The sequence below is a fragment of the Propithecus coquereli genome, unplaced genomic scaffold (assembly GCF_000956105.1).
Source record: "Propithecus coquereli isolate 6110/MARCELLA unplaced genomic scaffold, Pcoq_1.0 Scaffold150, whole genome shotgun sequence".
NCBI lineage: Eukaryota > Metazoa > Chordata > Mammalia > Primates > Indriidae > Propithecus > Propithecus coquereli.
In genome coordinates this window covers 1,860,397-1,876,148 of record NW_012139414.1, presented here as the reverse complement: position 1 = coordinate 1,876,148, position 15,752 = coordinate 1,860,397, and the positions used below count along the sequence as shown (strand labels likewise).

General features: G+C 59.4%; 1 protein-coding gene across 2 annotated transcripts in view; it reads right to left on the bottom strand.

The window, feature by feature from the left end:
* Window positions 1–15,752, bottom strand: part of GTF2IRD1 (GTF2I repeat domain containing 1) — a 109,300-nt gene that overhangs the window by 49,038 nt on the left and 44,510 nt on the right. For both annotated transcript variants that reach the window (XM_012640251.1, XM_012640250.1), the window contains 8 exons: window positions 14,767–14,856; window positions 13,051–13,134; window positions 9,129–9,312; window positions 4,768–4,793; window positions 3,672–3,780; window positions 2,794–2,831; window positions 2,279–2,359; window positions 1,637–1,726 (listed from right to left, as the gene is read on the bottom strand). In XM_012640251.1, coding sequence (XP_012495705.1) covers window positions 1,637–1,726; window positions 2,279–2,359; window positions 2,794–2,831; window positions 3,672–3,780; window positions 4,768–4,793; window positions 9,129–9,312; window positions 13,051–13,134; window positions 14,767–14,856 — 702 coding nt within the window. The remainder of the gene's footprint in view (window positions 1–1,636; window positions 1,727–2,278; window positions 2,360–2,793; window positions 2,832–3,671; window positions 3,781–4,767; window positions 4,794–9,128; window positions 9,313–13,050; window positions 13,135–14,766; window positions 14,857–15,752) is intronic.

Below are 15,752 nucleotides of genomic sequence, written 5' to 3'. Positions count from 1 at the left end.
AGCTCTTGCTCAGGCTGGTCTCAAACTCCTGAGCTCAAACAATCCGCCCGCCTCGGCCTCCCAGAGTGCTAGGATTATAGGCGTGAGCCACCGTGCCCGGCCTATACCTCATTTTTTGCACAAAACATTATGAAGTTGGAGTCTTCTTTATTGGATTCCTGTTTTCTTCTCCTTCCGCAGGAGAAACCACTGTATGTGTTTGTCCATATACTTTATGAGTGTGTACCTCTAGTGCCGCATGATACTGCTTCTGTTTCCAGACTTAGACAAATGCTATACTGTCCATGTCCTTCTGTGCCGCTTTATTCTACCTAATACTACGTCTTGGAGGACTCTGTACTCACTGCTCATTTCAATGCTGCCTGCTTGCTTCCGAGTGCTACCCTCACGCCCTTGAGCCCGAGCAGGACCTCGCACACAAGGGAGACAAACACCAGGAGTCACCTTGGCCTGGCTCTGTCTCCACCACACAGCTTTCCAAAGGCCAGTTCATTCGAGTTCTACCACCACCTTCTGCCACGTTCATGAACCTTCTGTACTACCATTTACCGACCACTTTTCTTTACAATGATTCACTTTTTAAGAACTTTAAATACCTATAACTCTTTTTATTATCCATAATAACACCTGTTGATAATTGTTGCAGCTGGGAGTTGGGTACATGAGATTCATTAAACTAGTCTTTTCAATTTTGTGTGTTTTTGAACATTTTCAAGGTTAAAAAAAAAACCCCAAAATATATAGAACCCAATCCTCTCACCTAGATTAGTGCAAGAGTATGTTTCTGTCTCTGTCCCCACTTCTCTGTTGTCCACTCGCAACCCCAAGGCCAGAGTAAACCCTGCTAAAATGTTCCATCTTAGCCCCAGTGCCCCAGCAGGTCCCCATCTCTTTGGTCAAGCACCCAGTTTTTCTTTGATGTCCTTGTCCTAAATGACCCACCCCACCATCCCTCTGACCTCACCTTCCACTCCCCTCTCCCTGCTCCAGCCACTCAAGTCTCTTTACTTCTTCTTGGACATGTTGGGCATAGGTGACCTCAGGGCCTTTGCACTTGCTGCTCCCTCTGGAAAACTCCTTCCTGATATCCACATGGCCCTCCTTCAAGTCCTCACTCCAATGTCACTTTCTCAGTGAGGTCCTCTGCCACCCTAAACCTAACCACCCACCCCATGGCCCCAATGCTTCCCTTCCTGGCTTTGTGTCCCTCATAGCACTTGCCACCATCTGACTTTCTATCTCATTTATTAGTATTTGCTTATTGCCTGTCTCTCCACATGGGGACGTCAGCCCCACGAGGGCAGGGACTTCTGTCTGTTTGGTTCACAGCTTTGTCCCCAGCACCTTACACAGGATGTGGTACACAGTAGGTGCTCAATAAATAGTTGTTGAATAAATGAACAAATTAACACAAATAGGCAGCTCCTGAGGCAGCTGCAGTAACTAGTTATAAATCGAGCCTTCGAGTTTTTTGGAAGGAACTCAGTCTGGGCAGGGGAGTCGGGCATGGCCTAGGTTTCCTCTATGAAAGGTGGTTGGCACCAAGAAAAGCCTGAGGGCTTCCCAGCCCACCCCCTCCCTGATGCTCCCCAGGGAGGTGGGTCCCCAGAACCGCCAGCCCTGGGCCACTTCTTACCAGTTAGCATCTCCATCCCATAACCAGAATCCTCCGAGGGCAGGTGCCCGGGCAGCGAGTCCGTCATTTCCTCAGAGGTTGGCGAAGGGTCTAGAGACAAAACTCCAAATGACAAGGGCATCTCCTGCCTGTCCCACCCCCGTCACAGTCCCTCGGGGACCCCCACAGAGCAGGATCCTTAAGGAAGCCACCTGCTGGTGCGCTGGGAGGGTGGGCACAGAGCCCTCTGGCTCCCGGAAGTCACCCCCGTGCTGAAAGTGAGGCTTGGCGGGGAGCTGGGGTGGGGGTCCGAGTCTGGAGTCAAGCTCACACCTCTCCCTGTAATGCCTTTTTCTCTCCTCTCTGGCCTTGCAAACCCCACGGAAGACAGGACAGAGAGGTTAAGTTTGGGGGAAGCTTCCAGAAGGTGAGAGCTGAAAACGCCAATTCGCAATGCAGAGGGAAGGCACAGCCAGAACAAAGCACTCGCCACCCTCATCACTCTTGGAATCGGCCCAGAGAAATAACGGCCTGCAGACCCCTTCCTGGCCAGGACAGGCCCTTGGGGGCTGATGGGACAGGCCTGTTCCCCTGGGCCCAGGAGCCCTGCTCCTTGAGCCACTTGATTCCATGGTGGTCAGCCCTCCAGCGCCTGCCCCTCACCTGGGACAGTGACCTGAATGATGTCCAGGTCCTCGGGCTCGATTTTGATCGGTCTCAGCCCGCCCAGCTCCCCGGAGGTTCCTGCGAGGAGGAAACGAGGGATCCGGTCAGGTCTGGCACGAGCTTGGCCGGGCAGGGCGAGTCATTCCAGAACATTCTTGTGTCTGTAACTTGTTAGTGAGCCCCTAGGAAAAGTCATGTCAGCCCCGGCTCCTGACCAGACCAGGAATGGAGGCCGGGCGGGCGCTCAGGCCAGGCGCCCTAGCGGCAGAGCCGCGGAGGGGAGGCTATGCCGATGCCGGGGCCTGGGTGCCACCCCCCACCCTCCCTGCCCCTCGGTGGCTCCCAGCATGCCCTGCGCCTTGGCGTTGAGGCGTGGGGGCAGGGGCGGGCAGAGGAGACTCCAGTACTCAGGCTCCCGGTCAGAGCTGGTCTCCTCCCCACAGCTGCGGGCTGGGGCTCGGGGCCACCCTCCCGGCCCTGCGGCCCCAGGACACACACAGGCTCCTCCTCACCTGGCCCGCAGTCTTCAGAGATGCTGCCCTTGTCTGACCTGTGAAGGGAAGCAACGAAACGACATGGCATCAGCCTTGTCAAGGGCTGCCCTGCCGCAGCTTTGCCCGGCCAGGCGGTCAAGGGCCCACAGCAGCCGCCAATTCAGACACACCCCTGACACGTCACCCCTGGCCCCCAGTGCCCTGTCTTCAGGGACCTCAGTTCCCCGGGCTGCCTGGGGTGGAGTGTCTGGGCGTCCACCCTCCCGACCGGCTGGGAGCTGCGAGGCCCCGGGCCCAGCGCAGGGGGTTTGGTCCGTGCTCAGCGCGGGGTTGAGAGCTGCAGGGACTGCCAGCCACGAGGGGGGTTAGGAAGTCTGGAGTGGGGCCTGGGAGTGAAGGTGGGCAGGGCCCCTGGGACGGACAATTCGGCCAGTTCCCTCCCTGTCTCCCGGAGCACTGTGGGGGAGCCGGGGCTAGTACTGAGGAGTCTGGGATAAATGGCCCATCCCTGGCCCGGGGAGCTCAGAGCCTGGGTGGGGTGCGCTGGTGGGTGGTGAGCAGGCTGTGCACTGGGTGCAGGGCCTGGTGGGCACCAGGGGTCTGACCGAGTGTGGGCATTTAGAGGTTCTGAGAGAGGGACATCAGCCAGATCCTGAGAGGATGAGTGAGAGTCGTCCGGGTGGAAGGAAGTAGGCGGCATCTCCGTCCTCCCTTCCCCTCCCTTCGGAGTCTCCCAGCCCGCAGTGGGGTGCATGGGGGTCTGCGTGTGATGCCCCATGTGTCCGCGAGGGTGTTGGGGTGGTGAGAGCCACCCTAGGCCCCGTCCCTCTCTGCAAGAACACGGCCCCATCCCGGAGTGGGGGTGGCCGTGGGCTGGGAGGGGGGCAGGGCCTCACCGCGCATTCCCAGCCAGGTCGAGGATGGTGGCCCGAGAGACCTCCGCAGAGGTGTCATCCGGTGGGCTAGCTGGCTCCAGCTTCGTGGGGTCTTTGGTAAACTTGTTCCCTGTGGGGAGAGTCAGAGAGGTTAGGACAAGGGCCCTGTGGCCTCTTCTTGCCTGTGGGGCACCCGGGCAGGGGCCTCCATGTGACGCTCGTAGCGGGGTCCCTGGGGGTGGGTCTGGCTCTGCCTCTCCTTGCAGGCTCCATGTCCAGACAACAGCTAGGAATGGGTCCTGGGGAGATGCGTCTCCAGGAAGAAGGAATAGTGGCCCCAGGGCCAGTGGAGACCAGGGATCTGGGAGGACAGGGCAGGAGGACAGAGAGACCATGGCCAGAGGTGGCTGTGCTGCCCTCAAGCCACTGCTGTGGCTGAACCAGCCTTCCGGAAGGGGCTAGGGCTCCCCCAAGGGTGCACCAGGCTCTCATTTAATTACGCCAGGAACCCAGAGGAAGGCACTCTCATCCTCCCGTTGCACAGATGTGGAAACTGAGGCCTGTAAGACCTTGCCCAAGGTCGCAACGCTGGTGGGAAGCAGGACCAGAACTGGGACCCAGGTCCATCACACCCCGAGGTCTGTGCTGCCTCTGCTGCCCCAGGCAGAGCCCACCTCTTCCTCCTGAGGTGCTGCCTGCTGGTTTCGGGACAGGCTCTGCAGCCACACTGCCCAGGGAGAAGCCAGGGGCCACCGCTCACCAGGGGGCTTCGGTGCCTCACTGGTACTCGGGGGTAGGAACAGAGCTGCATTCACAGGACTGTTGAAATTAAATTAAGTTACAATAAAATATGCCAACAGCTAGAAGAGAACCTGGCCCGTGTCAGTGCTCGGCAAACCTTAGCTTTATTATTTCCTATCCAGGGCTTCCTACGTCTCGAGGGGTTGTCCCGGTGGTTTGTGGCACCTGGGAGCCCGGGGCCGTGTCTGTCCCAGGACACAAAAGCCACAGCCCAGGGGCGGGACTCAAGGGAACTGGGTCCAGTGTGATGACAGCTCAGGGACTGCTGGGGCACTAACTTGGAGGCTTCAGAACAGACTGGGCGGTACCCACGTACCTGTGAAAATTCGCTCATCGAACATCCTGGGGAGAGAGGAGAGACGAGTGTGAGAACGTGCAGGCTCGAGGGCTCTCCGGGCTCAGGGAGGTGCCTCTAGGCCCCCGTCGGTGACCGTCCCTGAGTCTGCCATGCACAGCTGCAGCTACAGACCTGGGCACCAAGCCAGGTGTGCACGTGGAAGGAGACGCCACAGTCCAGAACAGAACATCCCAAACCATGTCCCACAGCCAGGGAAGGCACAGGCCAGTCCCCAGGTGGTCCTGGAGCATCCAACCTGTTAGCCACACCCTGGGGGCCACTTCCGGCCCCAGGCGAACGACTCAAGCCCTTTCCCCACCAGCAGCTGACAGTGAATGACTCACTCGTCATCCAGGGGCCTTCACCCAACCCCTCTGTGTCTGGCTCAGTGAAAGGCATAGTAAATGGCCATGCAGGGTGACCCAGGGACCCCTCACACCAAGGGGGCCCAAGCAGGGAGTGGCCGACCCTTCATGGAGGAGTGAAGGGCAAGGTGAGGCCCAGGTGGGGAGGGGAAGGTGACCTTCAGTGCTGTGCTCAGGCCTGGCCTCTACCCGTGGGCAGCGGGGCGCCCCGATGGGCGTGACACAGACCATCGTGGATGGACTGGGGGGGCCGCGGCAGGGGGCCCAGGCCAGAAAGACGAGGCCGCAGCAAAGGTGGGTGAGGGTGGGGCCTGGCTCTGCCTGCCTCCAGGGCTGGCCTCTTTCCGTTCTGCCCTCAGCTCCACCTGGCTGGTGCCCGGTGGGTCGGGGGTCTCGGGCAGCTGGCTGGGGGCTGCAGCATCATCCTCGTGCCATGGAGTGGCTGGACAAGAGGATGGGGCCTTGGTCACAACGCTCCGGCTCTGGAGGTGACATAGGGTGAATGAAGGGGTGTCTGAGCCCACATATGTAGCAACGCCCGGGGGGTCCTGCAGGAAACTCAAACAGTGCAAAAAAGTCAGTCCCGGGGACGGAGCTCCGATCACCCAGCGAGTCTGGGCGCGACTTCCGTGCTCAACCTGGGAGGCCCACACATCTGGATCCCACAAGGCCGAGAAGCAGCCTCGGGGAGCGCTTCTAGGGGAAAACTGCATCCTTGTTCTCGGGCCCCTTCCTCAGCGCCACCCAGCCATGGCGGGGCTGCCAGCGTTCACTGCGCTTCTATCACCCGCGGGACTATTTCCATATCGGGCGGCATGGTGGGGGGTCGGGACAGCACCAGGGGCTCACACCGGTCCCAGGGTGGAGGTGGGGGTGGGGCAGATGTCAGGGAGAAGGGCAGATGCCCTCATGGTTGCCGGAGCAGAAGGCTTGACACGCAAGGCTCCAAGCATAGTCCCCAGTTCTAGAATCTTCTCCAGATACTTTAAGTTCTGCCCCTGAGGGGTGAACTCAGATGCTCAGGGCTTGTGTTAGATCCTGGTGGGAACAGGGGCCTGAGGATTTTGAGGCCAGACCTCGGCAGGAGCTGGGGTGAGGGGCCCGTACCACCCATAATAAGACCTACAGGCCTTGCCGAGAGCACCCCGACCTCCCCCACCCCGCACGGCCCGCAGACACCTGGGCCAGGGCAGAGACTAGCTCCTGGCTCCACCAAGCCCTCTTCTCTCCTGACCCACGTCTGCCGGGACGATCTCAGATGCTTAATTGACGAGTCTGGGGTGAGTGACAGAGAAGAACGTGCCGAGGGCTCAGAATGCAGCAGCCGCTGTTCCAAGTCACTTAGTCTCCAATCAACACTATGGGGCGGGGACAGTTATCAGGTCCGTTTTATATAAGTGAGACACAGAGCAGTTAAGTAACTTGCTCAAGGACACACAGCTGGGAAACGGGAAGAATTCGAACCCAGGCCAGGATGCACTTAGCTGTGCCTCCAATCACGCAGGAAGTGTGGTAAAGGAAGCGGCTCGTGCTATTGAACAGGTTGCTATATGCCAGGCTGCTATGTCCATGTCCTCATGTTATGTTGAAAAAGCTTTGGGGGGTGGGGAGAGCACTGTCCCTGTCTTTACAGATGAGGAAACCGAGGCTCAGAAGAGAAGCCATTTGTCCAGGGTTATCATGCTGCAAGTGAGTGGCTTCAAGCCTGGTCCCGGGAATGTGTTTTGTGTCCTCAGCTCATTCCATGGGTGACCGCCCACTGCAACTGTGCCTATTGTTCTGTGTCATTCTCAGCAGAGCCCAGTGAAGGGCTGGGCTGCAGGTGCGTGGCTGACACCGGTAGAGGATGAAGAGGGCTACAGTTTGCACAGAGGAGCAGGGAACTCAAGATCAGCCACAGTGAGGGCTTAATGCCACGCTCAGGCACGTGAGGGGACGCAGGGGTGCCCATACTGCTTTCTTCTCCCCTAGCCTCCCGGCAGGAGCCAACTGAGGGCAAAGGACTTAGGCAGCAGCAAGAGAGATTTAAGCTAGACGTAAGTAAGCACTGCCTGACCAAACGGCGATGGATTTCAATTCCCCTCCAGAATCATTTATCAAGTGGGGCCCCAGTAAGTGTTGTGAGGGTATAAGAGGTGGCTCGAACACGGTCCCACTGCCGCACGCAAGCAGGTGAGGAGTGTGCTAAGGGGGAAGGAGAAGCCACCTGCTGCTGGAGGGTGACATTCTTTCCGAATGAGGACAAGGGAGGGCTTTTAGAGGCAGAGGAAAGCAAGTCCTGGAAGACGAAGACAGGTGGGAGGACGGGTAGGAGGCGCTGCGGGCAGGGGGGCTCCAGCAGGCTCGGGGCCTGCAGGGGAGGAAGCTCCTGTGCAGGGCCGGCTGCCCAAGGGTGCACTCGGTCCAGGGTGGGGGCAGCCAGAGCGGGCACTGAGGCTGGCAGGTGGCTGTGGGCAGGGCAGCCAGAGTGCGTTTCATCCTGGGGGCTGCAGAAGGGCTCTGAGCGGGAGACCCACACGGTCAGAGCTGACGTCCGAACAGTCTCCCTCCTCGGCTTCCCCACCACCTGCCCGGCCACCCCTTCTCGGCCCCGGCCTCTAACATGGGGGTCCCTGGGGTCTCTCTGGACCCTCTTCTCACATCTCTCTCTTCCTGGCCATGGTGACAGCTCTCGGATTTTTCTCTCTAACCCAGACCTCTCCGCTGAGCCTCCCGTGTCCTGAGCATCTCCAATTTAATACACCTGAGGTGACCGCACGGTCCCACCCCCAGTCAATAAACTCAGACTCAGGGGTGATCCTTGTCTCCGCGCTTCCCCAACCACCGCCAACAGCAAATCCTATCACAGCTCGAAATGTCCCCAAACCAGCCGCGCTCTCCCTCCACCCACACGCGGGCCTGCCCCAGCCCCATCGCTGCCGCCTGGGCCACGGCCTCAGGCTCCTCGAGAGTCTCTGCCCGTCTCCCTAGGACTCTTCCCCCAGCAGCCAGAGGGTCCCCCAGATCCTGGCTCCGGCCTCCAGCAACCCTGCAGAGGTCCTTCCCACAGCCCTGGGACAACGTCACGCTCTCAGAGTCGACCCCCAACTTCTGCTCTGGCCCCTGCCTCCTCACAGCCCTGGACGCCTGGGCCGCGGGCACGTGCCAACTCCTCTGCCACTCCCTCCACCCGGCAGTCCCTTCCCAACCTCCCAGCTGTGTCCTGACAAACGGGACCTTCTCTCAGAGGTGCCAACCACCCTGGTTCCCCCACCCACCCTTTTCTCTCTCTCCTGTTCCCGTTTATTTCCTAAGTTCTATGCAGAAGCTCTCAAAGGCATGAGCCCAAATCTGAACAAGCATTCGTTCGTTCGTTCGTTCCAGAAATACGCACTGGGCACCTACTACAGCCCAGGGACTGTTCCCGGTGCTGGATTCAGCAATGAACAAAGCGCAGTCCCCGCCCTCAATCCCTGCTCACGGTCCCCTGGCAGCAGGCAGGCGGTGAGTGCGAACACACCGGGAGTGCGCCCTCAGAGGGCGTCCAGAACAGACGTCTGGGAGGTGCCCAATGCGGTCCTGCCTGGAGGCGGGGGGAGCATGACACGGCCTCTGGCCGCCCTCCATCTCTAAACGTTTAGGAGGAAGCATGCCAGGAAGTGTGGGCATTGCCTGGGGACTCTGGCGCTTGCCTGGTAGGAGGACAAGGCTGGGGCCTGAGCTCCGGTGGCCCCTCTGACAGCAGGAAGCTCAAAGGCCTCAGGTCTTCCTTAGGGGGAGCGAGACTCCGCTTCTCAGGAACTCACCACGTGCCCGACCGGGCCAGGTGCTGTGCCTCCACTGCCCACTCGCGCCTCAAGAGGCCCAGAAGGAAGAGGCTGCACGGCTGGGAGTTCTCTCCTAGGCCTGTCTCATTCTGTTCAGTCCGAGGACCCCTTTATCCCGCCCCTCCCAGGGCCCCGCCCGGACGCCCCGGCACCCGAGTGGAGCCCACACCTCTTGATGACGAAGTGGATGCTGTGCCGCTCCTCCAGGATCCGCTTCAGCTTGGGGACCCCGTAAGTGCAGGGGCGTTTGAAGGGGATCTTGTCCGGGATGCCCACGATTTCCACAGCCTCTGGGTCGCAGGCGATCTTCCTGTAGGGCACGGGCACCATGTGGTCCAGGCCCAGGGCTTCCGCTGGAAGGGCAACGGCAAGGCTGAGCGCGAGATGGAGGGCGCGGGACACGCAGGGCCCCGGGGCTGTGGTCACCGTCACCTCCCACCACCCCGACACCACTCTGGCCATGCAGCGACCAGAGGAACCCTGCTCAAACATCAAATCACGTCACTCGGCTTTTTAAAAATGTCCACGGGCTCCCATCTCACCCAGTGCAGCCCAAGTCCTGCTTACGTGACCCCGTCACCTCTGACCTCATCTGCCCCCTTCACCCCTTGGCTTGTTCCGCCCCCTCTCTGGCCCCCTTGTTGCCTCCCCCACGCCAGGTGCGCACCCATCTCAGGGCTGTCTGCCCGGACGCCTCTCCTGGAGACCCCCGCGCCGCCCTCCCGCTCCTGTCACGTATCTGCACCTCCTGTGCCTGAAGCAGCCTCCGCCCCTCCCACCCCAACGGCTTTGTCCGTCACCTCCTCATCACTACCCGACGTTACATCCACACTCGTCTCTACACACGTGTTCACCGTCTGGAACACAGCGCCACGGGAGCGAGGGTTTTGTTACCGCCCTAGCTCGCCATTAGATGGGGCGAGGCACACAGCAGGTGCTCCCTGCAGCGCTGGGGAATGAATGAATGAACGAATGAATGGCTGAAAGACATGCCCAGCCTCAAGGTCTACTCTTGGCAGGCGACTCCAGCCACACAGGTGTGCACAGGTGTGTCCTCTCCTCCAGGGAGGGGCTTGGCATGCCCTGCATTCACTGGCGCCACACATGGGACGCCGGCCGGAAGCTGACAGCTTTGTCCACAGCACAGCAGGCGGAGTCCGGGCTGGTGACCCGGTTCCTTGTGCCGTTCTTCCAGACCACCAGGTCTGGTCTTGCGCCATTTCAGCCATCCACTCTCACCCCAGCTCCACGCTTTCATTCACTCGCTCACCGAACACTTCTTAAGCACCTACTGCATGCTTGACCCGAGCTGTACTTTCACAGGTCCCCATTCTCCCCAAGGCCTGGGAGGTCTCAGGGACAAGCCGCACTGGGCATCCACTTCACTCTCGCCTCCCCGTGTGACCGTCACACTGTCCTCTCTCAGGGTTCCCACATCTCATTGCTGTTCCTCATGTTCTCTTTGTGTTCCCGGAGCTGGAGCCCCCTCCCACCACGCCCTGGCCAGGGCAGCACAGAGCTGTCTGGGCCTCCAGTGGGCACTGCTGACATTGTTTTCTGTTGATGGGGCCCATGTCTGCGTTGGTGGCTTTGGCAGCCAGATCCCACTGTGAAGTCACACTTAGCTTGTTGTCAAATTAAACCCTCGAAATCTCAACAGCTGTCAAACTATTTCTCCCCCACCTCCCTTCCCAAGCCTCAGCCCTTGAGCGATCAGTCCTTCGGGTCCACGTAAACACGTCCCCTCTGTCATCTGGTTTGCTGGGGCTGTGGGCTCAGTCCCCCAACTAGCCCCAACATCTTCCCAGGCGAGTGTCCTTGAGGCTTCCTGGGGTCTGACCGTTTCTTTTTTTTCAGCTTTTCCCCCGTCTACACCCCTCACCCCATCTCTGGCCCACTTCACCGAGATTTGGTGGCTGAAAGGACAGGGCTGGGAGCAGAGGCTGCTCATCCAGGGTCTGTAGGATGCCTCCAGCTGCCAAACCGTGTCCCCACCCACAGGTCACCCAGTTCTCAGGGGGAGCTTCCTTCTCCCCAGGGCAGCTACAGGGAGCGTGCAGAGGGAGCTCCAGCCTGAGAAGGATCAAGGTCTTGACCACTCCATGCCCAGCACTCCTTGGATTTGGCCCAGGGGCTGACATCTGGAAAAGTCCCAGCATCCCAGCATGTGCACAGGCTGGAAGACTGCTGGCCACCCAGGTCTTGCCCTGGGCCACTGTGCTCCTGGCTGGGGTGGAACATTCCCAAGGCAGACAGAGCCGGCTCCTCCCCAGCCCCTCCCACCACTGCCTGTCAGGCTCACACCTGCCTGGGGCAGGGAAGGACTCGGGTGCAGGGGTGCAGGTGCGGACGGCCCTTCCAGCTACTGAGCAGAGGGAAACAGGGAGTGGGCCAGGGTGGCCACATCAAAGGCACCCAGCCTACCCAGGGTCCTCGCTAAGGCCTCCAGAGTCTCACTCTGCCTCAGCCCACATGCCCGGGCCTCCCCACCCCTGGTCCAAACCAAAGGGCCACCTCCTCCATGAAGCCATCCCTGACTCCCGCAGCCTGCTAAGACATTATCTCCCCTGAGCTCTCCTCTCTTCCTGACTTCAGCCACCGTGTGCTCCCGCGTACCTGTGCCCGCCACTCTGCTCACTGTCCCTGCTCACTACCGTGCTGCACAAGTCACCTGTGAAAGCACCTTGAGACCAAAGTCGCCCCCAGTACAGGGCCTGGCACAAGGTGGGGGCTTGAAATGCACGACTGGCAAGTGAACGGACGGGGAACGTGTAAGAAGATAAAAGAAGGGAGGAAGGGAAGGCAGGAAGGGAGGGAGGAAGACCAATGTGAGGAGAGCAGGCAGGAGGGAGGAGCAAGGAAGAGACTTGCGAGGCGCAGCCCCACCGGCCAGCTCCTGGGGAGAGGGCCCAGGTAAGGGGGGCCAACTCGAGGTCCCGCAGGCAGCCCACCGACTCCTGGCACAGGCTTGCTCTGCCCACCTCAATGTGCAGGGAGTTCTGAGGCCACTGAGGCCCTCTCTGCCTGCCTCGGTGCCATGGTCCCCACAACTCTGGGTAGGGCCCACTGTGCAGAGGACGTCCCCGTGGCAGGGGTCTGCACAACTCAGGCGGCATTAGCCACGTCACACCCGTGTGGTCCCTGAGTAGTCTGTGGGTGCCTGTGTCCTCTCCCCAGGGACTGAGAGCCACCCACCCAGGCAAGGGACACATTGCATCCGACCACTGACAGGGCTCGCTGAACGTGGGCAAAGGAGGGAGGACGGCCCCGGGGGATTAAGGAAGACAGGTGTGAGAGGGCACAGCAGGGGCCTGAGGCCCAGAGCCGGAGGTTTGGGGGCCACTTGGCCCAGCCCCATCTTCCTGCCACCAGAGCCTGGGCCATCCTCCTGGCCTGAAAGTCACCAACCTGGAACACCCAACGCCTGTCCCAGTTACGCCACCTGTATCTGCTGCCCAGCGTGCAGTGGGCTGACATCTGCTCTGAGCCTGGCTCTGTCCTGGGTGCTGGGGACACAGAGGGGGGCTGGGCGCAGTCCTGGCCCTCAGGGAGGCAGAGCAGGTGAGGCACATCAAGTGCTCGTGTAACAGAGAGAAACCATCAGGGCTGCGGGGGCCTCCCTGGCCCAGGCTGGGGACCCGAAGGCTTCCTGAAGGAGGTGACTGCCAAGTCGAGTCTCAAAGAACAATGAGGAGTTTGTCCCACAGAGGTGTAGGGCACAGGCCAAGAGAGGGGACAGGAAGCGGCAAGGTGGCGTGGGGACCAGCAAGCACGTGAGGCCAACAGATTTTTCTGGGTCCTCTGGACAGTCCCCCACGTGGGTGATCCACCTCCCCGCCCCGCTTCCCACAGCGGAGTCCAGGTCTGGGGCTCTGCCATCACTTCCGCCCCCTGAAGAATCTGGAAGGGAAATATTGACACAACCACCCCCTGCCCAGACAGGAGGAGCCGCGCCGAGTGACATGAGCGTTGACGGCGCGCGGGTGCCAGCATATGGCTCCCGCTGTCGTGTTGGGGAACACGAGTGATTGCCACGTAATGAACGCTCCACACGGCTGTGGGGCCACGCGGCGGCCGCGCCGCCCACTCACCATATCTGCTGTTAAACAGGATCTGCACGCACTCCCGCAGCGTGTTGATGTCCTCGGTTTCCTTTATGAAGGCGTCCCACTTCTCTATCAAAACACAGGAGGCTCAAGTAAGCAGGGCCCTGGGATGCCACACTGCCCCGCCGCTGCGACCACCGGCTTTCCCTGCCAGAACCCTCGACACCGGCCCTGGCTCTTCCAGCCACTCCCACTTGGGACCCTGCACAAATGCAGGGTCCTCGCCCCCCCTGCCCCCGCTCTCTCCTCTTGCCCCAAAGTTTGCCTCTGTCCTCGCCCATGGGCGCTGTGTGCCGCGCGGGCTCCGCCCATCCATCCTGGGCCTGTCCTGCCCCGGACAGGCGGGAGGTTGGGGGAGAGGAGTCCTCCCCAGGGAGGGACAGCCCGAGTCTGGGTGTCAAAGATTTAACCTTGCGCCTCCTACACCTCAGGTCCCCCCTGGCGTTGGTCTTGTGAGCTTTCCCCAAACCCTCAGCCCTGCTGGCCTCTCTCGCAAAACCAAAGCCCCTGCCTCGATTTAATATTAATAACAAGAATGATCATTTGGTTCATGATAATTAGTAAAAGTAACACCTTTAAGTGCTTATTTGCGCTAAGTACTTTATATATATAATATATATCCTCTTTAATCCCTCATGATAATCTTTAAACATAGATGTTATTCCCATTTTGCAGAGAGGAAAACTGAGGCTCAGAGAAGCTGAGCACCTTGCCTGAGATCACCCAGTGAGACTTGATCCCAGCTTGAGTCCCTTGCCCATTGGCCTCCTATGACGCTGTTCCACCTGGATTTCCAGGTCCCCTCCCTGCCAGGGCTGGATCTTGTTTGGGGTGGGGAGGGAGTCTCCATTCTGATCCCAGGACACTGGGTTTTCTTCAGGAGCCTCTTACTGAAGGTGGGGCTCAGAACTCTACAAAGCAAAACTGCTACAAAGACTTAGTTCGTTCCTTCTTGGTACAACTCAATCCCAAATTTTCCCGCTCTCAGTCTCTCTATGTGGTACTTTAAAAATCTATCCACGTACTTTTTGATAATTCCTTCCTTCAAGAGGTGGAGTTTAATTCCCCTCCCTTTGAGTGTAAGATGGATCACGTGTCTGGCTTCTAATGGCTAGAATATGGTAGAAGTAACAGCGATTTCTAAGGCTGGGTCATAAAAGACATGTGGCTTCCTCCTTCCTCCTTGCTCTATGAACTCTGAGGAATCCAGCTGCCACCTGTGAGGACGCCCAAGCAGCCTGTGAAGGCCGGCACGCGTGGTGAGGAGCTGAGGCCTCCTGCCCACAGCCACGCCTGTGAGCCTGGAAGCTGCCCCTCCAGCCCCAGTCGAGCCTTCGGATGACGGCAGCCCCGTCCAACACCTTGGCTACAAACTCAAGAGAGACCCTGAGCCAGAACTGCCCAGGTCGGCTGCTCCCAGATTCCCGACCGCCAGAAACTGTGAAGTCATAAATGCTCGTTGTTTTAAGCTACAGTTGGGGTCGTTTATCACAGAGCCATAGATAACTATTACACCTTGGCTTTACTCACAGCCCCTCGAGCAGAGCTGTTCTTCCTTTTTCTCACAAAGACCCAGAGAGGTGTCGGCCAGTCCCGGCCCTCAGGGACACAGCGCAGGTAAGGACACGTTTCCATTTCGGTGAGCAACACCTCCAACCCGGATCCTAGCTGGCCAGGGCGCCGCCGTGGGCGCCGTCCTACCTGACTTGTCGTGGACGATGGAGAAGAGGATGCGCTTAGAGGCGTGGACGTTCTGGATGAGAGGCCCACCAGGTCCCGTGGGCTTCTGTCCTGGACAAGGAAAAGGGACAGGTTCTAGCTGGGCCCCAAGAGGTGTTCTTCTCCAGGTCTAGTGCCGGGGTACAGGCTTTGGCTCTAGGTGACAGCCAGGGAGACCCCAGAACTGAGCCCCGTGATCATGAACTCAAGGCAAGTTCCCTGACCAGAGGCCTAAGACATTCGGCCCCAGAATCTGCCACCCTAACGTCAGATCAGCAAGGGTGGATGCTGGAGGTGACCTTCTCCAGGTGGGGACACTTGTTTCAGGTGTGTAAGTTCCTAAACCCTGGTCAGCCCACACACTTGTGGAGGGGGTGTCCTTTCCTCTCCAAGTTATACAGCTGATATAACTTACAAGTACCTACTATGTGCCCAGCATTGGACCCAGTGCTTTAAACAGAACACCTGGGCCGACTAGAACCATTTGGCAGATTCATCCAGATTGTCAGGCCCCACCCCCAAGCTTCAGATTCAGCAAGACAGACGGGGCCTGTGAACATGCATTTCTAACCTGCTCTCAGGAGACGCTACTGCCACCACCAATCTGCCATTTAATCATGATAACAGCCCTGTGAAGCAGGTATTGCTAGCACCCCCATTTTACAGATGAGAAAACTGAGGTTCAGAGAGGTAGAGACCTGCCCTGGGACACACGGGCCCTGAGCAGAGGAGCCAGGAGACAAGCCCAGGTCTCCCTCACACTCAGCTGCTCCTTCTCCTACACCCCAGAGCCCTTAATCCAGGCTGTATGTAGCAGTTGCTCATTAAGTGCATGTGGGCTGACTGAGAATGCTCACTCCCTTCAGAGACTCCTCACGAAGTCCCCCAGCTGCGTCTTGGTCCCAGGCCAAGGACACTGTCCTAGATGGCTGAGCAGAGGCCTGGGGTCCCGGCCAGGACACCGTCTG